The sequence below is a fragment of the Rhincodon typus genome, chromosome 27 (genome assembly GCF_021869965.1).
Source record: "Rhincodon typus isolate 14 chromosome 27, sRhiTyp1.1, whole genome shotgun sequence".
Lineage (NCBI taxonomy): Eukaryota > Metazoa > Chordata > Chondrichthyes > Orectolobiformes > Rhincodontidae > Rhincodon > Rhincodon typus.
The window spans coordinates 2950960-2976949 of record NC_063358.1 but is presented as its reverse complement, the minus strand read 5'-3'; the positions used below and the strand labels follow the sequence as shown (position 1 = coordinate 2976949).

General features: G+C 41.3%; 1 protein-coding gene across 1 annotated transcript; it reads left to right on the top strand.

Moving 5' to 3' along the window:
* Positions 1–22216, top strand: LOC109922895 (counting factor associated protein D-like). Its single transcript, XM_048612911.1, has 9 exons — positions 1–203; positions 1540–1599; positions 5147–5239; positions 7041–7213; positions 9213–9453; positions 11202–11400; positions 17475–17668; positions 19680–19771; positions 22028–22216. Exons 1-9 carry the CDS (start codon positions 149–151, stop codon positions 22214–22216), a joined length of 1296 nt encoding a protein of 431 aa, XP_048468868.1. The 5' UTR covers positions 1–148.
* Positions 22217–25990: the final 3774 nt, after the last annotated feature.

Below are 25990 nucleotides of genomic sequence, written 5' to 3'. Positions count from 1 at the left end.
ACTCTTCAGAGCTCAGCAGGTTCGTCCCAGAGGCAGTCAGACTCCGGGAGACGCTCTCCTCCCCACTCCCAGAGACTGAGCTGGGGCTAGCGGCCGCTCTGTCCGTCCTGCCGTGCCGCTCCCGTTGGAGTGAAGACCCGGTGGAGCGATGGCACGTTCCGGGCACTGGATGGGCAGCGTGTTTCTCTTCACCTTGTTCTTAGGTACAAGTGGCGCCTTTAATTAAATCTTCGTTGTTTCCTGGGGTTTACAGAGTGGATAAAGCACTGGGTTTGAGTCCTAGTCTCATTCAGAAAGCAACATTAAAAGTTACTCCGAAAGGTTACATCTTTGAAATAAGCGTAAAGGTTTGATTTTGGGGCAATGTGAGTTGAGACCTGTGTATATCCCAGTGTGTGAAGATGCAAGTTGGACCAGAACGGTTCCAGGCCACGAGTTCTTCAATAGGGGAGTTACAATGGAAAAGCTGGGAATCTCAGCGATCAGGAGAGAGAGGAGATAGAGACAAAACATACTGGAGAAACTCTGGCAGAATTTGTGGAGATAGAGATAGAACTAATGTTTCCAGTCAGAAATGACTCTTCTTGGGAGCTGGTGTAGTGGATCAGGAACCATTATGACAGGGTCCATAAAGGAAACAAAAACCTTTCCTCGTTGGGAAAGGGGTCCAGAGCCAGAGCACAACAATCTAAAGTAATTGACAAAAAAAACAGAGTGGCATTGTGGCTCACAGCGCCAGGGACCCGCGTTCGATTCCAGACTCGGGTGACTGTGCGGAATTTGTACATTCTCCCTGTGTCTGCATGGGTTTCCTCCGGGTACTCCGGTTTCCTCCCACAGTCCAAAGATGTGCAGGTTAGGGCGGATTGGCCATGGGAAATTGCCCACAGTGTTCAGGGATGTGCAGGTTAGGTGGGTTAGCCATGGGAAATGCAAGGTTACAGGGTCACCGGACCCGAAACGTTAACTCTGTTTTCTCCTCCACAGATGCTGCCAGACCTGCTGAGCTTTTCCAGCAACTTTGTTTTTGTTCCTGATTTACAGCATCCACAGTTCTTTTGGTTTTTGCTTTTGCAAAGAGCCGGCACCAAATAACAGGCCAAATGTTCTCCTTCCACACTGTAACTATTCTATTATTCTAAATTTAGCCATTATTAATATCACAGCATGTATGGTGTGTTTACTATGTATTCATTGTTCTATGATTTTCCTTTTCGTTAGGGCTGGGAGGAAGGTGTGAGCTCATGCTGTAAAAATCCTGTACCTCCACATATTTCTAATGATTTCCCAACAATCCTGTAGCCATATCATAAACCAGTCTGTCTGTATGTACTGGCAAACATTTAAACTATCTGCATATGTATAATTTCCTATTGAGGAATGCCCTTCCTGTAATTGATGCATTTTCTGCACTTAATCAGGCTGATTAGGACATGTTCTGGTAAATCAGAAAATATGTAACAAATCAGCACAACGTGGGTACTGCACCATCTTGTGTTTCTCTAACTGTCTTTGTTAATTTTATATTTTCTGTGGTAGCATTTGATGCCCAGTCGTTGATGAACACGCCCAAATTTCCAGACATCTATCATGTTACAGGTATGTTCTGGGTATGTTCCACATAATGACATTGATATCAGAAATAAAACCAGAAATACTGGAAATACATTGCAGACTGTTCAGCACCGGTCAGAATGCAGGTGGATTAACACTCTGGGATTGATCCTTTGGAAGATAGAACTTTGGAAGAATCATATTTTTCTTCTACAGTTGCATATGGATTCAGTGTATGTTCTCAATATTTCTGTTTAATTTTATATTGCCAGTTTTTTCTGTATTTGTGGGTTATTTAATTGTGTTAGTAAATGAATTTTCAAAGTCCTAAAGAGCTTGTGTATATATATATGTGTCTGTATGTGTGTGCATCTGTGTGTGCGTCTACCTGTACTGTTGTCTGTGTGTGGGTGTGTGTGCATCTGTGTGTCAGTGTGCATCTGCATGTGTATGCATCGTTGTGTGTGTGTCTGTGTGTGTGTGTGTGTGTGTATGTGTGTGTGTATACCTGTGTGTCTGTGTGTGTGTGTCTGTATCTGTGTGTCTGTGTATGTTTGTGTGTGTCTCTGTGTGTGTGTGTATCTCTGTGTGCGCGTGTGTGTGCGTGTGTGTGTGTGTGTGTGAGTGTGTGTCTGTGTTTTAGTTTGTGTGTAACATCCAAGATGGTGACAAAGTAGCAGCACAATGTTTGGCTCCTTAGCCCAGGAGACTGGAGTTCATCTATTCCATCCGTCTTGTACTTTTCTTTCTCTCCGCTTCTTTAAGAAATGTTTCCATTTATTATCTTACCTCTTTTGATGGCTTCAGAGGAAGGTTTCTTCTCCCAGCCTGGGTCAGGCGATGAAGAGGTATCCAGCACAGCATGGCAGCCTCATTCCAGAGGGGCAGTCTCAGCTTGGCACGTTAATCTCGAGGTTTGGTGGTCTCGTCCCGACGTGGAGATCTCATTCTGGGTATTCAGCAGCCTGGACTGATGGTCACCTTGTCCCAGAGGGACGATCTCGATTTGATGGTGCTTGTCCTGGCCTGTCGGTCTCATCCCGGTGTGGAGGTCTTCTTCAGAGGCGGCTTAGGGTATTCCAGCTTTCATTGTTTTAATCAGCTTTCCCCAAACTGAAATTGATCTGAGATGATCTCTGTCTTGATTTTTACTTTTCTTTCTTCTTGTCTATGACTAATGTCATTAATACAGCTGCCATGGTAAGGCGATTTATAAAACTCTCTCTTTTTTTGTAAAAATACAAGTGACAATAAATTGCTATTCTTTGCATCCGTGTGTGTGTTTATGTCTGTACATGTCTGTGTGTGAGTGTGTGTCTATATGTGTGCATGTCTCTGTGTGTGTATCTGTGTTTGTGTCTGTGCAGAGAGAATATTTAACTTTCTCTGTTCTCATTGCTCCACGTTAACCCTGGTCTAATCTTGCCCTGTTATTTGCAGCAATGGGATGCATATTTAACTCCTCCCCTTATCGTAATGGATGCTACATTCATCTAGGAGCTGACCTTGAACAAAGTGTGAAGGTGTTTCTATTCTGCGAGGTTAGGTCAATGAGTAGGGATCAGTTCCTGAAATAAAGTGCCAGAACATTTCAAAAATAGAGGTGGATAGGTTTTGCCTTCTTTCATTTCAGTTCCAGGACTGTGATTACCTTTTTTTGTATCAATATAAATATTTAGTCAACGCCAGGAAGACAGGTGCTAATACAAATATGGTCAACTACTGTTGAATTGAAAGGAAATTAAGACATAGTAATCCTGTCCAGCTGCGTTTTTCTTGTTTTGACGTTTGATACTTGCTCCTGTCATACCAACTGTTTGTACGACTTTGCTTCACCAACTGCTGTGTCTACAGAATAACTTTGACCAAATTGTTCCTCTACTTTCATTTCTTTCAGTCCAGTAGAATGATAGGTCGGATCAGCTATGGTTATATTAAAGGGCAGAACTGGCTTGCTCCTTGTCCATTTGTTCACGGGGCAAATAATAATTTGATTGAGTTTTTCAGCATACCATCTCCTGAAAGTGTCGGAGAGTGGTTTGAGGCATTATCTGGCAGTACCATGTCTAACGGCATCAAGGGTCTTTGTTGGATCTGTGTATATGCCTTAAACTGACCCAGCACTGAGTTCCTAATCTCTCATTTCCTGCCTGTGTTAATTGTTACACAGAAGCCACGGGAAAGGAGCGTCAATCCAGGCTCCACTCTTGACCTCTTTCATAGCCAGATCCAAGTGGCACTGGGGTGGCCAACATTTTGCTGGAGGCTTTGTAATGTTCCCTTTCTGGTTTAATGTTCTGACCCATATTTCAAAGGCACACAACTCAAATATCATTCTACTTAATGTGGTACACCTTTATTGAGTTACTAAGCAATAATACATACCCACAATAAAGCTAGTTGCTTAAAGGTCCAGCAAGCACGGGCCTGTCTCAGCTGGGCAATCCATCAACAGTTCCCTTGGTGTGTCTTCCTGGAGCAGGTGACCAAACTGCTCTATCCAGGCTTCAGTCCTGAATTGCTCTCAATGTCTTACTTTATACCTTTTTCGTGCGTTTGACTATCTGCCAAATAAGGTAGTGGCCCTTACTATTGGTTTTTAGTTGGACGCCATCACCAGATCTATTCCCTCTGGTCTCTTTCTTCAAGGTTTTGCTTGAAGATGCACAGGCAGCCACCTGTACCCTTATCTCAAACTCCCTTTTCTTTATGGTCACTGAAACAATGGACACAGTTCCCTAACAGCCCCAGCACTGTTTCAGACCATTGACAAATATCCATGGCTTGGTCACTATCTTACCATCCAACCTTTCTGTCCTCATTCCCATAATACCATTTGTTTTTTGGTCAGGGTACCAATTTCTTCTTTGATACCCATTCCATCGCCATGATGCAACCCAGCTCACAGGACTCCATCACATACAGTTTCCAATCATTAATAGGAATGAAAGAAAATATACACAATTCAAAGTACATGATACAGGAGTGAGTGTGTGTATCTAGGTGGCCGTGTGTGGGTGTGTGTATGTGCATGTGTGTGTCTGTGTGTGTGTGTTTGTTGTGTGTGTCTGTCTGCATGTGTGTTTTGTTTGTGTGCGTCTGTGTATGTCTATGTGTGTGTATGTGTATCCATGTGTTTTGTGTCTGTGTCTCCGTGTGTGTGTGTCTGTGTCTCTGCGTGTCTATGTATGTGCGTGCATGTGTGTGTGTGTGTGTGTGTGTGTGTGTATGTGTGTGTCTGTGACTCTGTGTGTGTGTGTCTGTATGCGTGTGTGTGTATTGGTTAACAGCATGCAGAGTTCAAAAACTTAATGAATAGCATACAGGAGCAGTCATTCATTAAAAGAAAAATGTCTTTAAATTTATCCATTTATTTTACCTATTTACCTAGGTTAAAATGTTCATTTTTAAATGTAAAAAAAGACACTTGCATTTTTACAGCACATTTTGTGACATAGGATGTCCCATGGGACTTTAAGCCAATGAACCTAATGTGAGTGTACATGGAGAATGCTGGGATACTGATTGTCTTTCAGTTGCAAGGAGAAGTCTTTTTGACTGCAAGAATAAACTAACGCTTTAATATTTGCAGGAATTCTGTCATTGCCACTCGCTGAGATTAAAGAGCCATTTGAAGCTTGGTACAACCTGTCTGGAAACATCAGCCGCATTGATTATTATCATGGTACCACTTCTATCCTGACAGATTAACATATTTTTTGAGTTAATAAACCTTAAGCACATGTGGAGAGTCAGAGTAAATATACTACAGTTGAAATTTGCCTGATCTCAGGGGATTAAATGTCTGATTAAATCCATCTGTTTCTATAAACTGATTATCTCCCCTGCTTTAGTTTCAGTCAAGTGAGGAACAGTGATAAGGTTCTGGAACAGCCTGACTGAGAAGAGGTCCTACATTTTTTCTTGCAAATGTAAGGATGATACTGCATTCTGGAATAAGCTAAAACTAGAATTGAACTGAAAACAACAAATGTTGGTGATCACAGCGGGTCAGGCAGCATCCATGGAGAGAAAGCAAGCTAACGTTTCGAGTCTAGATGACTCTTCATCAGAGCTGACGTGAAGTGTGGAGGGGGCAGCATTTATACTATAGTCAGAGGGGGGATTGGGACTATCAACATTCTTTCCCCTCCTCCCACCCCACTACTGCATAAATGCTGCCACCTCTACACTTCAGCTCTGATGAAGAGTCATCTAGACTCGAAATGTTGGCTTGCTCTCTCTCCATGGATGCTGCCTGACCTGCTGTGATCTGCAGCATTTTTTTTTGAGTTCAGATTCCAGCATCTGCAGTAATTTGCTCCAACAAAAATAGAATTGAGTTAGGTTATGTCAAGGCTGTTAGCAGCTCATCATTATTATTTTTAAAACAACGACCATTTTGTGTCAGCAAATTGATAAAGTTGTTTTAAAAGTGCTGCTGCAGAAAACAGGTTATGACTAACTCTGATTATAAGATAATACTTTATCCCATTCTCCAAAAACATCACTGTATTTTCATCAGGGAATCAGATTAAAAAAATATATATTTCTTCCAGATCAGATTGGCTGAAAGGGAAAGTTAGTTTGACCAAAGTTACACGGTTTCTCATAACAACGTTAAGAGTGGATTAGAAGCAAGGTGACTGCTTAAACAGTTCATGAATATTTTAGGAAAATGGAGAATTTTAGGAAAAGGGGAAAGTGTGACAATGGGAATCAGACCAATAAGTTTGTTTAAAATCCTGCAGTTCCTGATCAAAAGCAATGTTTCAGTTTGAAGGAATTGTGTAAATTTTAATTTCATAATTTTAGAATATGAGAAATAGGAGCTGGCCATTTGGCCCTTCGAGCAAGCCGTAGCAACCAGTATAATTTTGGCTGTTCTTCTTGCTTAGGTACACTTTCCAACCGTGTCCCCTTAATTCCATGAAATTCCAAATTCAATCACTCTCAGTCCCCAGTGATGTCAGCAATGCTCCAGCTTTCTGCAGTGGACAATTCGATAGATTCACAATATCTGAGTGAAGGACTGTCTCCTCATCTCAATCCTAAATGGCTATGCCTTCATTTTGGGGCTGTGACTGCAGCCCCAAGACCTAGACATTTCAGTAGAAATTGACGATTATCATAACATATACATGAAACATTGTGCAAGTGTTGAATTCCTTGGCGTCATGCAGCACCTGTGGAGAGAGAAGCAAAGTCAATGCTTTAGATCAAAGGGCTATCAATGAATCTATCAATGCCACGTTCAAATGTACACTAGTTTTTAATGTTCCTGATTAGTAATTACTTTGGAAGTGTAGCTACTTGTTATATTATTGCAGTTCTGCAAAATGCCACAATGAAGACTCAGAAACCATATTGTCAGTTGGAGAAAGTTTACTCAGTGCAAACAATAGGCTTGATGGTGATCTGCTCATAGCTGTCATTTGCTGTTTCTCCTTTTGTTTAGAAGTTTAAATAGTTTTCCAATTTAACAGGTCAGGTTATAACTCTACAACATGGATTTGAAAAGCCAGCTGGAATTAGTTACAAGATTTCTCCAGAGACTACGGAAACAGAGATAAACGTTATCAAATGCTTCCAAGTGAATGGAACTGTTGATGATCCCATCTTTCCACAGTCAGTCTTTCCAAACCTGGAGGGTTTTAAGGTAAGAGTGACATGTGCTAAAGATTAGAATTCAGTCAAAAATTAAGATGAAACTGTAAGAGCATCAGGATTAAAAATTCTAAAAGGAAACAAAAATAATATGATTAAAGGCAAAAGAATAGGAGAATGAAAAATGTAAATACTGGAGCTGGGGACAGGGAAAATCAGGTACTTGAGCAGAGAATTGAGACGGAGTGAGGGAGCAAGGGTAGTAATGGCAGTGAAGGTGTAATTGGAAGAGAAATAAAGCATGAAGGATCACAAGTTAGAGGAGTATCTGAACAATTGTGGAAGAAATAGAGAAGAGCATCTTTAAGTGCTAGATTTCTCAAAGTCCCTTGACCATCTCCAGAGGGACAATGTCTCAGGATGAGGGGCAGGCCATTGAAGATTGAGATGAGGAGGAACTTTCTTCACTCAGGGGTTGGTGAATCTTTGGAATTCTTTGCCCCAAAGGCTGTGGAGCTCGATCATTGATTATAATGAAGACTAAAATCAACAGATAGCTACATAAAGGGATTGGAGGATCGTGCAGGGTAAAGGTGTGGAAGTAGAATATTAACCATGATTTCATTGAATGGTGGAATGGACTGAAGGGGCTGAATGGCCTCTTTGTGCACCTATTTCTTATGACCTCACCTCTGTCCCACTAGGAAAGAATAATAAAAATGACGGGAGGGGGGAAGGATGTTTAGGAAGAGGAAGAGCCAAAAGAAAAGGGGGAGAGAAAAGACCAGCAGAAAGCAGCACAGGGAGGTATAAGAGCAACTGCACAGGTGGCTGTGGGCACCCCCTACCTCTTAGCACCTTTGGTTAATGAACATTTATCAAGCTCAGTTTTAAAATGAACACACTTTAGGCAAAAAGCAGTGTCTCCTTGCAGAGGAGTTGGGTGTCATTTAATCATCAGGAAAGCAACTGGTGGAGGTCCCTTCACCTCCCCACCTCCACCTGATTGGTCAGTCTCCTCAAGTTGCTGTCAATTGAGGCCCTTAAGTGGGTCAAAACAGCCTTGTATCAATTGACCACTGCACGTGAATTAATGAACACGTCTGAAGTGAGTCTCCGTGATGCGTGCTCAATAACCCCACCTCCGTCATCTTAGCTGTGTTCATGCCCCTATGTCTGCTCTGACATGGCATGATCTTTTGGATGTTTCCTCATGTAGGACAATCTAAAACGAGAGGTTGTACTGCTGGGATAAGTGGCAGCAGAATTAAAGCAAAGATGAGGAGGAACGACTGCTCTCAAAGGGCTGTGAATCTGTGGAGTTCAATATCCCAGAGTGCAGTGGATGCTGGGACAGCGAGTAAGTTTAAGGAGGATGAGACAGATTTTGAATTAGTAACGGGTTGAAGGGTTATGGGGAATGAGCAGGAAAATGGAGCTGAGGCCGAGATGAGGTCAGCCATGATTGTATTAAATGGCAGATCAGGCTTGAGGGGCTGAATGGCCTACTCCTGTTCCTAGTTCTTATGTTCTTGTGTTTAGTGGAGAACATTGTTTTATTTCTCCAGTTGCCAATGAACTTTGGTTAGAAGATTGTCGATAGTGTGAAAGGAGCACAATCTGATTTGTGCTATCATTTAAGACCCAGTTCTCAAAGGTAATTGTCCCTGGCTATTGTAACCATTACTGTATTCACTAACACTTCCATTACACTCAGCATTTAGCTATCCTGCTGTGAGTGTAGACAGATTCACTTTGACACTGCTGAAAGAAGCATGCGTGAAACAATTGCCTCCGGATCACCTGTAAATTGGAGGCAATCAGCCAAGCATTAAACTGAATGAAAAGGAATAACCAACCATTACTTGGATATAGCCAACTCAGATTTTGTAGTGCAGTGAAAATCTAAAATAGAGAAGGAATTATGGTGAAGGGAGCACAGATGATTAAGGATCTGTATTAAATACTAAAGAATTAAGTTAACTTTTATTATCCTATTTATTTATCAGCATTTGAGGTCTGATCATGCATTTTAATGTCAATATTTTTAGTTCATAAAGGAAGAGGACTATAAAGGACAACATTGCAGCGTGTGGCAGAATATTATTTACAAAAATCAAAAGAAGAATAATTACACCATTTGGATCACCAAGTCTACAAACGACCCCATTCCTGTCCATTATGAAATGAAGGGATATAATACTTTGTTTGGATCCCATTATGACAAATATGAATTAGATTATGGGACTGTGGACTTTAACGTGGACTCAAATATCTTTGAACTTCCTGAAGGTAAAGCTTTTGATAGATGGCTACAGGTGAATATATAGTAAAGAGATGTTGATTTTTGCAGAGAGCCCTCCCCATTTTGGTCATATGGTGTATAAACTCTTGCTTGAGGTACTGTTATAGACCAGGCCAAACCCCCTGCAAATAATTCAAGGAGATAGCCTAGACCATAACTTTTATCTTATTTAAAGGCGGTGTAAGGTGCTGTCTTCCAGGTGTAATTCGATTGGTCACACTACTCAGCTTTAAGCAAAACTCACTTTATTCCTAACCTGAAGTTAAAATACAAACAAAAGAAAGAAGAATTGAACTAACTTTAATTCCATTGGAAAACTTAACAGAATAATAGATTATTTAACTACTAAACAGCAACTGTTGTAATATAGTAACATGCCATAAACACACACTTGGCAAGTGCAAATTCAGTAAAACAGATTGTCTCACATGCGATTCTGGCAGCAGAGAGAGCCCAAGCTTTTAGCTGAAACAGAGAGAGATGTAGCTGCTTCTACAGCCAGCTTCAAAATCCCAACAACTCAAAGTTAAACTAAAACCCTATGGGAGCCTGACCCCACCCATTCATGCTGCTTCTATTGTTCAAACTTTTAAAAAAACTCCAGAGCCTCACAAGCTGCTTACTTTATTGTCTTGGAAGAGACAATTTGGTGTCTCTGTCTTAAAATATCTCTTCAAAAACAAAGCACAAACTACACCTCTTAAAGCGTAGTAGCGTCACACTACGCTCAGATGGTCATGATACACTATCACTAATTTGTGGGACGGTGATCACTCTTCATGTTTACCTTACTGTTGAGTTTGAAGAGGTTGAGTTTAATAACTGAATTTTCAAACTGTATTGAATGTTGCTTTTGAACCTTTCATTTGGGCTCATTTCTACTGATCGTCTCCTCAACATTTTCTGGCCATGAAGAATTGAAACACAAATTAGCAGATCTTGGAGTCACTATAATAAAACAAAGAACTGTGGACATGAAATAAAAAGAGACTGCTGGAGAAGGTCAACAGGTCCGGCAGCACCTGTAGAGAGAGAAACAGAGTTAACATTTCAAGTCTAATGAAGGAGGGTCACTGGACTCAAAACATTAACTCTGTTTCTCTCTTTACAGATGCTGCCAGACCTGTTGAGTTTCTCTAGTAATTTCCGTGTTTGTGGGAATTGCTATAGTTGTTTTTAACATTGTCCCAAATTGGCACTGACACTATCCAAATAAGAGTGATCTGTAACTCCACATTAACGCTTTTATCATAAAATGTTTTAAAATTCAGTAACAATGCAACTTTCATTCTTCAGCTTTTGAAGAGTAATAACTCCTAGTAAAGGCATTATGCGATCGCTCACATAATGGGTGTGACTTTGGAAAGAGAAAGGGAACATGATTTTAAGAGAAAATTGATTCAGATCAGCATTGATTTATCAGAAGTTAAAGATTGGGGCAATACCAAACTCGAAATTTGAATACTCTGACAACTTCAGTAACAGGGGAGATGTGGAATTTATTTTGAATAGTGACGGAATTACTGTTGGGTATTCTGTTGGAAACGATCTTGAATATTTTATATGTCACGAGAGGAAGCAAAGAGCCTACAGAATGCAGTCATAACATTTAAATTTAAAGAGACATATCTCTGACATCCTAATGTAGAGACTGGCATTTGGTCAAGCTCATTCTAATGAAAATACTGGAAGCCTGAATTGATCCATTATTGATCTATCAATTTCTTTCTGACAGGTTTGCCTTGCAAAAGATTTGCTGGTCCTCGAGTAGAACACAGAATCCTGGCGAATCCCATTCAGGATTTAGTTACCTTAGATAAGGAAGATCAGGCTCATCATTTGTTTCAGCATTACAAGAAGAAGTTTAATAGAGACTATGAGACAGATGACGAGGAACATGATTTGAGAAGAACCACATTTACTCACAACATGAGGTATAGCTGCTTTCAGTGAAATGGTGATGTGTTATTTTTAATGGTTGCCCTAAGCCCAACTGTAATAAATCCCAAATAAAAACTGAAAGGACTGTGGATGCTCTAAATCAATGACCAAAACAGAAATTGCCGAAAAAGCTCAGCATGCCTGACAGCATCAGTCGAGAAAAATCGGAGTTAACGTTTTGGGTCGAGTTCTGAAGAAGAAACATTAACTCTGATTTCTCTCCACAGATGCTGCCAGACCCGCTGAGCTTTTCCAGCAATTTCTGTTTTTGTGTATAATAAATTCCAACACTTTCTTTCTCTGGGATATTTATGTCAGTCTTTCTTGAATTTTGGCTGCACTGATGATCTTTCCTAGTTTCACTGCTTTACTGATTCTCAGCAGATCAATCACTGCATATTAAACATTTGTGGAAACATTTTAAATTGTGCTTAATGAAAAGCACTTACCATAAGACAATAAGACCATAATAAATAGGAACAGGAGTAGGCCATTCGGTGCCCCCAAGCCTGCTCCACCATTTGATAGCATCATGGCTGATCTGACATTCCTCACATCCGCTTTCCTGCCCTTTCCTATAATCCTTGATTCCCCGACTGATCAAAAATCTATTTCAGCCTTAAATATACACAAGGACTCTGGCCCCCTCTACAGCTCTCTGCGGCAAGGAGTTCCAAAGACTCACAACTCCCTGAGGGAAAAAATTCTTCCTCATTTCAGTCTTAAATTGGTTCCCCTTTATACTGAGACTGTGCCGTATGGTCCTCAACTGTCCCATGAAGAGAAACATCATCTTCAAACGCCTGGTTCGGCCACATCTGGAGTACTGTGTCCAGTTCTGGTCACCTCTTTAAAGGAAAGATGTGGAAGCGTTAGAAAAGATGCAGCGATTTACCAGGATGTTGCCTGGAATGGAGGGAAGGTCTTACGAGGAAAGGTTGAGAGAGCTAGGGATTTTCTCTTTAGAATGACGAAGGATGAGAGGTGACTTGATAGAGGTGTACAAAATGATCACAGGTATAGATAGAGTGGGCAGCCAGAAACTTTTTCCTAGGGTGAAGGTAGCTTTTATGAGGGGACATAGTTTTAAAGTGAAAGGAGGTAAATATCGGGGAGACGTCAGAGGTAGGTTCTTTACTCAGAGAGTGGTAGGGGCGTGGAATGCATTGCCGGAGAGGGTAGTGGAGTCGGCCTCATTAGGGGCATTTAAGCGGCTATTAGATAGGCATATGGATGATAGTATAAGGTAGCGGTGGAAGTTAGATAGACCTTAGGTTTAGGGTAAAAGTTCGGCACAACATCGTGGGCCGAAGGGCCTGTACTGTGCTGTACTGTTCTATGTTCTATGTTCTCAGAGTTTACCCTGTCAAGCCTCTTAAGAATCTGATATGTTTCAATGCAATTACCTCTCATTCTTCTAAATTCCAATGACTAGAATCCCAACCTGTTTCTCGTCAGCAGTATTCACTCACTAACGAGTATGATTATCCACCTCAGAAATTCTGTGCCACTGGTCCTGGGTTCTGTGAGTCCTTGTGTGACTGACGAACCAAATCCTAGAGTTGCATCTTCAACTGCACATTTCTGAGAGGTTGTATGGATCCTTGGCCTTGAGATCATTCCTTTTGTGCACTTCCTCTTTCTGATAGATGTTCTCGAAAAATTGGGTCTCTTCATACCGGAGTTTCCTCCAAATCAGTTTCTTATGAATGAGGATCTCCCATGTGTTGCCATCAATGTTGAATTTTTTTGAGGGAAGCCTTCACAGAGCCTTTGAAACATTTCCTTATTCCTCCTCATGTTCAGGTGCCCTTCTTGAGCTGGGCGAGGAAGATTTGATTTGCCATTGAGAACCCCGGCATCCTAAACACATGGCCCATAAGACAGCACCCCCATGAGGAACCATGCCTCCAATAAACTAAGATGTTTCCTTAAAAAAAGGACCAGAACTGATCACGATATTTCAGATGTGGTCTGACTAGCAGCCTGCACCTTCAAAGAGCTGACGTGTTCTCCCTGGTGTTCTTGCCAATATCTATCCCTCAATCAGCATCACTAAAGCAAATTATCTGGTACATCAGCACTTTATTCACTGAGGTTTAGAAGAATGAGAGGAGATCTCGTAGAAGCCTATAAAATTTGAACAAGTCTAGACAGGGTAAACATAGGAAGGACGTTCCTGATGACCAGGGAGTCCAGAACCAGGGATCACAGACAAAGGATACAGGGGAAAAATCAAAAGAACTGCGGATCCTGTAAATCAAAAACAAAAACAGAAGTTGCTGGAAAATCTCAGCAGGTCTGGCAGCATCTGTGAAGAGAAATCAGAGTTAATGTTTCGGGTCCAGTGACCCTTCCTCAGAACAGATGATAGCTGGAAAAATATTGGTTTACATTTTCCTAGCCAACATCTGTTCTGAGGAAGGGTCACCGGACCCAAGCGTTAACTCGGATTTCTCTTCACAGATGTTGCCAGACCAAGGATACAGGGTAGGCCATTTTGGACTGAGATGAAGAGAAATTTGTTCACCCAGAGAGCGGTGAGCCTGTGGAATTCTCTGCCACAGAACATAGTTGAGGCCAAAACATTGAATGTTTTTAAGAAGGAGTCAGGTATAGTTCTTAGGGCTAAAGGGATCAACAGGTATGGGGGAGAAAGTGAGTACTGAGTTAAATGATCATTTTGAATGGTGAAGCAGGCTCAAAGGGCCGAATGGTCTACTCCTGTTCCTATTCCCAATGTTGCTATGTGTTATGTTTTGTGAGATTTTGACATATGTAAATTGGCTGTTTGATGTTACAACAGTGTCTACACTTCAAAAAAAATTACTTAATTCTTTTAAGGCACTTCGAGACACCATCAGATTGTGAAAGGGTTTTTGTACTTTCTTTCAACAAACATCTAAAACAATGTGAGTCTGGAGAAAGAATCTGTACATACATAGTGTCTCAGGACAACCTACAGATTCCTTTTAAAATTCAGTCAGAATTGTTATGCAGGTCAACGAAAGGTTAATGCTACACATCTGGAAGACATTATCTCTCCCTATCCCCCTTCCATAAATAAACAAACTCTACTGTGCACCACTGGACAATGTGGGTCAATTCACATGTATTTGGATTTTCAGTGAGGATAGACATCCCTGACGAAATTTAGCATTGCCTCCATGGTCAACATAGCCTTTGGCTATCTCAGGAACAGACTGTTTAATGACAAAGACCTCAAACCCAACACCAAACTCCTGGTCTACAAGGCAGCATGTAATCTGCTCTGTGAATGTATCTGAGACACGTGCAATGTACAGCAGACACCTGAAATCACACGAGAAATATCACCAGTGAATGCTTCTGCAAAATCCAACAAATCCACAGTCAGGATAAACACTCCAAAGTCAGGGTCCTCTCTCAGGCCAGTGTCCTCAACTCAAGGCAGTGGGTTACTATCAATCAGCTACATTAGACAGACCACATCCTCTGGATGCCTGACACAAGACTCCAATACGAGCTCCTTACTCTGAGCTCCATTACAACAACTGGTTACCTGGAGGGCAGAGGAAATGCTTCAAGGACATGCTCAAAACATTCCTGAAAAAATACAACATCCCCAACTGACTCTCGGGAATCTTCTACCTGAGGCCAGGCAAACTGGGGAAGAATCATTTATGAAGGAGTGAACCATCTCGAATGTCTCCGTCAAGCTTGGATGAAGAACACACGCACTGTGGGAGGAGTGTATGAAAACTCAAACATCCCTCCCACCCATTTCAGCAAACACCTCCTATCCTACTTGTTGGCGGGAAGTTGGACCAAGAATCAGACTGTTTCCTGATCTCGGAACCCATAGCTCCAGACTGAAGGAAAGTCATCCTTGATGCTGAGGGACTGCCTAAGGAGATGAAGAAGAATACTGCATCCAGCAAAGTTTTACAAAGAATCACAGACTAAATGGCCAGATTGGAATGACCAGTCTGGTAACATTGCTGGAGGAACTCTCCACTCTTCTACATGGGGTCCCTTGAAGGCTATCTCTGTGGGATAATGCAACTTTAATTGAAAACTGACACTCTCAATATTACAGCGTCCCCCATTAGAATCATGAAATGCCAGCTCAAGGCCACAATGGGACTTCAAGCCAGACTCACACATAAAAGGACTCCCAATGAGCACACTGATACATAAATGCAGTTGTGTTCGCATGCCCAATCCACCAGGTGAGACAAAACTGTAATCCACCATAACTCAAAGCTATTTTTCAAACGGACCATTGTAAATGAAGCCCACATGAGAAGGACGTAAGATACTGACAGAGATGTTGGCTAGGGACCACGGTGTTGTGTTGAAGTGACGGACAACTGGAAGCTCAGGGATATTTTTGTGGACAGTACATAAGTGTATCACAAGCTGTTTGCCCATCTTGTCTCCCCAGTGTAGAGGAGACCACATTGTGAGCAGCGAATGCAGTAAACTGGATTGATTGAAGTGCAGGTAAATCACTGCTGGGGAATCCTCAGTTAAGGGAAAAGGTGGCCATTTCTGTGGACCCCTGCAGAAGCTGGCATCATCAGATCAGCGATGGAGAGGGAGGAACTGGGAGAATGGAATAGAGACTTTACAGAAAGCAGGGTGTGAGGATGTGTAGACAAGGTAATTGTGGGAGTCAGTGGGTTTGTAGTAGATATTGGTGGCCAGCCTATCCCAGAAATGGAAACAGAGATGTCAAGGAAGTGAAGGGAGGAGTCAGAGTTGGACCAGGTGAAGGTGAGGGTGGGGTGGAAATTGGAAATGAAATTGATAAACTTTTCAATTCTGGACAAGAGAGAGAAGGAGCACTGATGATATCATCGATATACCGGAGAAATATTTGTGGGTGGGGGTGGAGTGGGACTGGAACAAGGAATGGTCCACGTACCCCAGAATGGTGAATGAGCTGGAGGATGATGTGGAACCTGGGGAGCAGTGTAGATCTGAGCCAGCATGAGGTGGTACTGTTGGAGAGAGAGGTCAAGATTGTTCATGTGAGGATGCATGGCACTGAATGTGGATCTCAGGATGTGGTGAGAGCAGCTATCTGTGAAATGTTGAACATCATGGAGATACCTATGATCCTGGGTAGATTCAAAACACAAAGGACGAAACTTGAGTTGTAATCTACATGGAGTGAGTCTAAGTCATAGGCAGTTACTGAGGAACATGAGGTGGCTATGTAAATGAGTTTTAGCAAATATCTTGTCAAACACCAGGAGTGACAGTGAAATTGATGACAGTGGACAAGAAAAAAGATTGGAATGGAAATCCTATCAGAGAGAGGAGCAGAACTTCTTCAAGATGGACATGCCTTGAAGAGATATGGCAGTGAGTTAAACACTAAAATAAAACAAAGAACTGCAGAAGCTGGAAATCTGAAGCAAAAACAGAAATTGCTGAAGAAACTCGGCAGGTCTGGCAGGATCTGTGGAGAGAGAAACTGAGTTAATGTTTCAAGTCCAGTGATTTAAATCCAGTTTACAAATAGTGACAGAAAATACAATTGAACTGTTGATATCATAGTTTTGATAAAGAAAACAATTCATAACATTGTGGCAGAATGATAAAGTCACTGGACTAGTAATCTGGGGACACAAGGTTAATGCTTTGGAGACAGCAGTTCAAATCCAACTGCATCTGGTTGAATTTCAATTCAATTGGTAAATTTGAAAGTAAAGCTAGTTGCAGTGATGGTGACTATGAAACTTGCTAATTGTTAATCAAAACCCACCAGCTTCACAAATCTCCTTCAGGAAAGGAAATCTGCCATCCTTACCTGGTCTGGCCTACATGTGACTCCAGACCTGTAATAAACTGGTTTACTCTCAACTACCCTCTAAAATGGCCTAACAGTGCAATTAAGGACTAGCAACAAATGTTGGCCTTGCTGATGATGGCCACATACAATGAATAAATATAGGCAGGTAAGGCATGCTGTTGTTTAAACATCCATTGGTACATTCATACGACTGCTCCATCGGCTCATTCCGATAATGTAGTAGTTTATGTCATAAGGTGACAGTCTTATTTCTTCAATTTTAAGGTACATCCATTCAATGAATCGAGCAAACCTAACCTATAAGTTGGAAGTTAACCATCTGGCTGACCGCACTGTGGATGAGACCACAGCAATGAGAGGAAGGCTGAAGAGAACCTTACGAAATATCGGGCAACCTTTTCCAACAGATCAGTACATGTCAACTGTTGTCCCTCTGAGTGTGGACTGGAGACTGTATGGTAGGTGGGTCTGTGCCCCGTGAGGGAAAGGCTGTTTATGTGGCTGAGGATGGTTCAACGTGAAAAGATGGTTGATTTGAATTATCCAGTGTCTGTTGTTCTTTCTTCTATCCCTCTACTCCCCCACATCTCTCTACCATGACCTCACGTCCCCACTAACCCCAATTAAAAGAGTTAAACCTGGTAATTCTGTACTTCTCCTTGAGACAAATGATCTAAATTGGACACTTAACCCACAGGTAAAATCATAGCAACAATGATTTTCAGACCTTTCGCAACTGAAGGTATTTCTGAAGAGCAATGACTAATTTCAAACTGTCAAGATGATGACCAATACCTTGGTCAAAGAGATAGATTTAGAGTACTGTTTTAAAGGAAGAGAAGTAAAGAGGTGAAGAATTTAATGAGGGAATTGTAATGTTTAATTATAGAGTCACTTACAGCATGGAAGCAGGCCATTCAGTTCATTGAGTCTACACTGACCCTCTGAAGAGCAACCTACCCAGACCCACCCCACCCCTGTAACTTGATATTCCCCATAGCCAGTCAACATAACATGCACATCTTTTGACTGTGGGAGGAAACCCATGTAGACACAGGGAGAACATACAAGCTCCATGTGGACAGATGCCTGAGAGTGGAATTGAACCCAGGTCCCTGGTACTGTAAGGCAGCAGTGCTAACTACTGAGCCACTGTGCTGCCCCTTATGAAGCTTTTAAGGGCACAACTAAATCAATATAGGAGAGGCCATAATTAAAGGAGCATAGCTGTCTCAGATACTGAAGCATGTCCATGCAGATATGCAGTAAGACCTGGATACATCTGGGATTGGACTGACTAGTGCTTAGTAACATTTGTGTGAGACAAGTGGCAAGCAATGACCATGTCAGGCATCAAATCAGCATTAGGCACTGAATAATGTCAGAATCCTCCTATTTTCTGAGAGCACACAAACCAGCCCCACAACAATGCCCTCAATGACAAGATGCACAAGACACAACAAAAGATGCTGTAGATACTGTTTATCTCCTATGTTCTCTTCCTGGTTCCTGATTGTGACAACTTTTTTTTTCCTTTATTCATTCACGGGATGAGGGCGTCACTAGCTAGGCAGCATTTATTACCCATCCGTAATTGCCCAGAGGGCAGTTAAGAGTCAACCACATTGCTGGGGGTCTGGAATCACATGTAGGCCAGACCAGGTAAGAATGGCAGCTTGCTTCTCTAAAAGGGATTAGTGAACCAGATGGGATTTTTCCCAACAATGGATTCATGGTCACCATTAGACTCTTAACTCCAGATATTTATTGAATTCAAATTCTACCATTTGCTATGGCAGGATTCGAATCCAGGTCCCCAGAATATTATCTCGGTCTCTGGATTAACAGGCCAATGATAATACCACTAGGCCATCACCTCCCTGCTGATATAGGGAGATAAAATGGATCAATTAGGATTATGTTCTCTGGAGTTTAAAAGTATAAGGGGGATCTCATAGAAACTTGTAAGATTCTAACAGGACCAGACAAGGTAAATGCAGGAAGGATATTCCTGAAGACAGGGAACCCTGACTATGGATCACAGTCTAAAGATACAGGGTAGGCCTTTTAAAACTGAAATGAGGAGAAATTTCTTCAGCCAGAGAGTGGTGAGTCAGTGGAATTCTCTGCCACAAATTGGTTCAGGTCAAACATTGAATAGTTTTAAGAAGGAATTAGACATAGTTCTTCAGGCTAAAGGGATCAAAGGGTATGGGGGAGAAAGCAGGAGCAGTAGACTGAGTCAGATGATCAGCCATGATCATGTTGGATGCCAGCGCAGGCTCGAAGGGCTGAATGGCCTACTCCTGCTCCTATTGCCTATATTTCTATATTTTCATTGTGACCCATAGCCTGAAAACTACTGCAATAATGGAGCCAAAACTTGCAATCTTAATGTCTATTTTAAATGACCAAAATTGTTTGGAGAAATGTTTTTGGATCCTAATTTTAACTCTTTGCGTGTTTCAGGAGCAGTAACCCCTATCAAAGATCAAGCTGTTTGCGGGTCTTGTTGGAGCTTTGCAGCAACTGGTGCTCTAGAAGGAGCACTTTATCTCAAGGTGAATAGTGTGTTTCCAAAATGATTGGTAATGCAGCTGTCTGGATGTGGACTTGAGTGCGTTTTATAGCAAAGCAAAACTCTGATCATGAGTGTAGTGACGTTCGATGGTGCAGAGTGGGGATAACGCAGGTACCAACCTTACTCTGCTCAATGTGTAGCTCCGGCTGTGTTCACTGGAACGTAACACGCAAATCAATCCTGGGTAATTCGTACAATCTCTTACTTCCAGTCTGAGCTGGAATCAGCAACAAAGAACAAGCTGTTTGTCTGCCTCCCACTGCTCCATCCCCAATCCCCAGCATCAGTGCAGATCAATGAACAATATAAGACCAATAGGCATAGGACCAAAATTAAGCCAGTCAGCCCATCAAGTGTACTCTGGCTTTCAATGACAATATGGCTGAGTTAATAATCCTCAACTCCACTTTCCTGCCTTTTCCCCAATAGCCCTTGATTCCTTTACTCACTAAAGATCTCAGCCTTTAATATACTTAATGACCCAGCCTCAACAGCCTCTACAGTAAAGAATTGCACAGATTCACTGCCCTCTGACAGAAGAAATTCCAGCGCATCTCTGTCATAACTGGGCAATTCCTTATTCAGAATGACCTCTGCTCCTAGACTCTCCCACAAGGAATAGCATTGTCCCCGCATCTAGATTGTCAAACCCCCTAAGAATCTTGCATGTTTCAGAAAGTTTCTCATTTTCCTAAACTCCAATGAGCACAACCCAAACCTACTCAACCTGTTCTCATAGGAAGAACCAATGAAGTGAACCCTCTCTGGACTGCCTCCAATGCCAGGATATCTTTCCTTTATATAAGAGAACGTCAATTGATCACAGTATTCCAGCTGCATTCTGACTCGTGCTTTGTGCAACTTGAATAAGATTTCCCTATTTTTATATTCCATTCCCTTTGAAAAATCAGCCAACATTTAATTTGCCTTAATAATGATCCAGTGAATTGAATGCTAAACTTTGTGATCCACGCACGAGGATTCCCAAATTCCTTTGTGCTGCAGATCCCTGCAAGTGTCTGTCCATTTAAAGGTGAAACATACTTATAATAATCTTTTTCAAACTTGAGGAATCCATCTTCATTTTTGACAATGAATAAGGTCAATAAAAGTCAATGTGTTCTTTCTGTCGATGATGTTTGGAGTAACCAAACTCCTTTGAAACTGAATGAAAAGTAAACATTTTAAAAGGGAATTAGATTGGCACTGAAGAGAAGCAATTTGCACTGCGACAAGGAAAGCGAGTGAGAATTGGACTATCTCAATTGCCGAGGTAGAGAGCTAGCACAGGTTTAACAGGCTGGATTGCCTCTTTCTCTGGTGCATCCAATCTACGTTTTAAAGAAAACTGCAATTAAAATCTGAAATTAAACAGAAAATGCTGAATTGAAAATCTCTCATCAACTGAAACGAAAAGAAGCGGTCTAGTAATTTAACAGTCGCATTGTTCGGAAGCTATTAATCAGCCCTGTTTGATGTGTATACCCTGTTTTAATGAAACTATTGAAAAGTTCGTTGCCACAATCATGGAAACAAAAGCTGTTAGTGCCATCAAAGTTGCTGAGACAGGTGACCTTTATCTTTTAGTTAAAAGACAAGTCTTCAAGTCAGTTTTGAGCTGCCTGACTTCATCTCTCATTTGAACTGGTGATTTTATAAGTCTCAAATTAGCAGCGAAACAAGGAATGTTTCTCAATTACTGAGATAACAAGGTGTAGAGCTGGATGAACACAGCAGCCCAAGCAGCATCATAGGAGCAGGAAGGCTGACGTTTCGGGCCTAGATTACTTCTTGTTCTGAGACGGAAGATGTAAATGAATAAATATTGTACTGTAATGAAAACCAAACATTAATTCTGGTTGAAAGTGCGCAAATTTAGTATCAGTGCAAGTACTTCAGTTTTGCTAAAGTTGATAATGGAATAAAGTAAGTACAGAAAGTACTAGAGAAACTCAGCAGGTTTGGCAGCATCTTTGGAGAGAGAAACAGAGTTAACATTTCAAGTCTGATATGACTGTTCTTTGGAAGGAACTCAAAACAGTAATTCTGCTTTTCTTTCCAGAGATGTTGCCAGACCTGCTGAGTTTCTCCAGCAATTCCTATTCTTATTTCAGATCTCCAGCATCTTTTATTTTGCTTTTATTTTACTGGAACAGAGTGTTTTATTTAATGTTTCCAAGATTAAACAGATCCAACGCTATGATGCCATACTAAGCTCACTTACTTTTCATCTCAGACAGGAAATTTAGTTCCTCTTTCTCAGCAAATGTTGATGGATTGTACCTGGGGCTTTGGAAACCGTGGGTGTGATGGCGGATTGGAATGGCAGACATTTGAATGGATTATGAAACATGGTGGAATTGCTGATGCAGAATCATATGGCTCTTACATGGGACAGGTGTGTACTAAGGTTTCCTTCCATTAATCAGTCGCTCCCTTTCACTATGCAATGTTCAGCTGAAAAAGTCCCGACTGAAGTGTATTTGGTAGGAGATGCCAGCATCCAGACTTATGGCAGAGATTATCCTAAATTTATTCTTTTAAAAGCTATAATATTTTTGTATACCTAGCTGGACTTTTCCCAGCTTGCCCGAGCCAAACCTTACCCTGCCAGCATCAGCCTTATAACCAAATCCTCCAGGGCCACTGCCCCACGCCTTTGTACTTTGAGCACTTCATTTTTATCCATCTCTTGTTCCACTTTTCTGATCTACCATGTCTCCCCAACACCCCTTCTCCCCAAACTCCATCTCAAATTCTTCAATAAGAACATCCTCCCCTCAAACTCTCCATTATTCTTAAAGGTTTTAATCTTTGTCTCAACTCCTGTCTCCTTTTACTTCATCACCCTCATGTCCTTCCTCTTCCAGTTGCTTCATAAAAATAATCTCTGACTCAATTTCTCAGAACTGGGCCTGATTGACTTCTTAGGCCTCACTACTCTCATGCAATCACAAACAAGACTAACATTGGTCACTTGCTTCTATTCCTCACTATCTACATCCTTCTACTCCCTCTTAAATCTAATGTCTATTTCAGCCGCCACTTGATGGCAAAGAAAATCCTCATGTTGCTTGTCCTGTATTAACTCGGATAACTCTGCGATATATCCTTTCCATTAATCTCTCATCTCCACCTTCCCATGTCTTTGTCCCAAGAAAACTCTTTGTCCCAAGAAAACAATACCTTTATATCAAATTATTTAATGTAGTTAAATATCCAATGGTGCTTCACGGGGGTTTAATCAAATGCAAGATTGATGGGGACAAGAGGAGACAAGGGGTGATGATCAAACATTCTGGTAATGCGAGAGGTTTTAAAGGTGAGGAAACTTGTGCGTTGATGGTTTACAACTGGGGCTTTGTCACAAATTAGCAAAACTGCTGGACAATACAGAGCTCTACAGGGTGGTGGTGTTCTTTGCCAAAAGCTAAATCCTATTTAAATCCTTCTGGAGGTCAAAGCCAGATGCGTCTTTCATTATAAATCATTTTGTTAAACACACTCCCTTGAATCACCCAGCCTCACCTATTACAACAAACATGAGAAACTCATGAATTTCTTCATCCTGAAGATAAGGATTCGCCTCCCTCCACTGCTGACTGTCATTCCAATACACACAAAACTCTCTTATTCCAATATCCCTTTCTTTCCCGAGCATCTTTTCCATCCATTTGTCTCTATTTTTGTATTCCTTCCATCCACACCAGCTCCAATCTCTCTGTTCTTGACATCTCTTTTCCATGCCCTTAGTCCCATTTGCTGACTTCTGAGATCTTTCTTGCTTTTGTCACACCTGCCAGGATAAATAAATCTATCTCCCCCAGCACTGCCCCCTTCCCTTTTAACTCACCATCCCAGCTCAAAAAGAAATTGCCATTGGACCACCCCCATCCTTGCTCACTATCATCAATCTGTATTTCCACCAAAAATAAACTTGAAAATGTTGTTCCTCCCAAATACATGTTCACTTTTTTTCTTGATTCCTTTCATTAGGTTTTCACCATTTCACACAATCCAAATTCTCCAAACGTACAGTCGCTGTTACTGAAAGCACAGTCTTTGTTCTCCTCTGCAGCATTCAGGATGATGATTAGGAACATAGGAACAGGAATAGGCCATTCAGCCTCTCTAAGTCATTCTGCCAATCAATGAGATCAAGGCTGATCTGTGGCCTAACTCCATCCACTTGCCTTTGGCTCTTATCCTTTACAACCTTTGCTTATCGAAATATGTAACTATTTCAAATTTAAAGTTAACAACTGACCCAGCATCCACTGCCATTTGTGGAAGAGAGTTCCAAACCTCTCCCACCCTTTGTGTGTCGAAGTGCTTCCTAACATCTCTCCTGAAGGGTCTGGCCCTAATTCTCAGGCTATGCTCCTGGTTTTGGAATCCCCAACCAGTGGAAATACTTTACCTTTATACACCCTGCCTTTTCCTGTTAATATCTTGAAGACTTTGATCAGATCATCCCTTAACCTTCTAAATTCTGGAGAATTCTCTGCTACCATAAGTTAACCCCTGAAGCCCAGGTATCATTCTTGTAAACCTACATTGTACAGTCGGTTCTTACATAATGTGATAGTTCTGTTCTCCTGTGATATTGCATTATATGAAAATTGCGCTATAGCCATGCCATTTAAACTATAGCCAATACAGGTAAGGAAAGTGCGCGTTCTACAAATAGCGGTCTAAATTCTTCAATCACGTCAAAGCCAATTTGTGTTGAAGAAACATGCATTGTAGCAGAACTGACTGTACTCCCTCCAAGATCAATACATCCTTCCTAAGGTATAGTATCCAGATCTGCTCACATTACCGTCTTTGTCTGAAGCCTGCTCTCCACTGCACCTGTTTGCTCATCCTGCTCTTCTTGCAATGTTATCCATCCAGTTGTAAATCATCTCCAGTAATGCTTTCTCAATCACATCATCATTACCTTGCGATTGATTCCAACCTACTGCCCAGGCACTCTCTTGGGCTGAATCATACCATTCATGTTGATGGTCATGGCTTTGATGTTTTAATTGATTCTGAAATGAGTTTTCAATGACTTGGAGCATTTTTCTACTTGATGGATGATATTTAACTATATTTTGCCCTTGGTAATAGACTGTGATATCGAAAAAACTCAGCACATAATTTGCTAAATGTTAATATGGATCCAAACCAACAGATGGGAATGTGGTAAATCTCTTCCTTTCTCCCAATGTATTGCCCTCAGTTGTCCAAAAGTTGCTAATCCTAGCCCAAGAAGAAGGGACAGATCCCAGAACTGCCTATGTGATACATGGCATGGGAGTTATTAAGAAGCAAATTCCTTCTGTCTAAGCTAACTGGCCCTACCATTGTAAATCTGAAACTAAATGAATCAAGGAAGGAGAATTTGTTAATTATGAGATCCCTTCAATTGCTGTCCAGTTGTTGCTTTGCACAGAGCAATGTGTTTAGACTTGAATCATGTGGTATCTGGTACATTCAGCTTACAAAAGCATAACTGCAAAATTAATTTGCTGAACTAATTACACTACAATTAATAGGTTTGTAGTAAGAAAGCTTGATCCAGACAAGGATGGTATGATTTCAACTCATATGCAATAAACTCACATGAAGAAAATTTAAGATGTAAGCAATATGGGTTCTTAAAATTATTCAAGGTTCATTAAAGATTTTCTGATGTTTGGCTGGAGCAATAGTAGACCTCATAAGAAATATTTGATCTCCAGTTGAAATGTTAGTGGTAAGTTGAAGATAGATTAGTCTCCTAAAAGAGCATTGCCTATGCCTTGCTGGAATAATATGATTTAAAGTTTCACAGTCAGGACAATTTCCCTTTTAGGAGATTTATGATGCAATTGCTTTGTGACATCAGGAGATCTCATTGTGACCTCTCACTTCCTCACCTATTTCCCAACCAATTACAGCTACACTATTAAACAGAAGTTTTAGAGACAGAGTATGGTGGATGCTTTCTAAAGAGATGGACACCAAGGAGAGTTAACAGCGAGCTAACTGCTGAAAGAATTGGGATGGACTGTTGAAGACTAGCCACAGGACAGAAGATTGGGGTGGGGATCTTGTAAAAAAAGGAAATCTCATGAAAAAGAAGGCATTCTTTAAAATCTAGAGGTGTGAGGCTGGAAAAGCACAGCAGGTCAGACAGCATCCGAGAAGCAGGTAAGTCAACGTTTTGGGC

Excerpts from the sequence above, each read along its gene's own strand:
- LOC109922895 (XM_048612911.1), top strand. The coding sequence starts at position 149 with ATGGCACGTTCCGGGCACTGGATGGGCAGCGTGTTTCTCTTCACCTTG. Across the intron at positions 5,240-7,040 it reads CCGCATTGATTATTATCATG|GTCAGGTTATAACTCTACAA; the intron begins GTACCACTTCTA and ends CCAATTTAACAG. Across the intron at positions 11,401-17,474 it reads ACATTTACTCACAACATGAG|GTACATCCATTCAATGAATC; the intron begins GTATAGCTGCTT and ends TTCAATTTTAAG.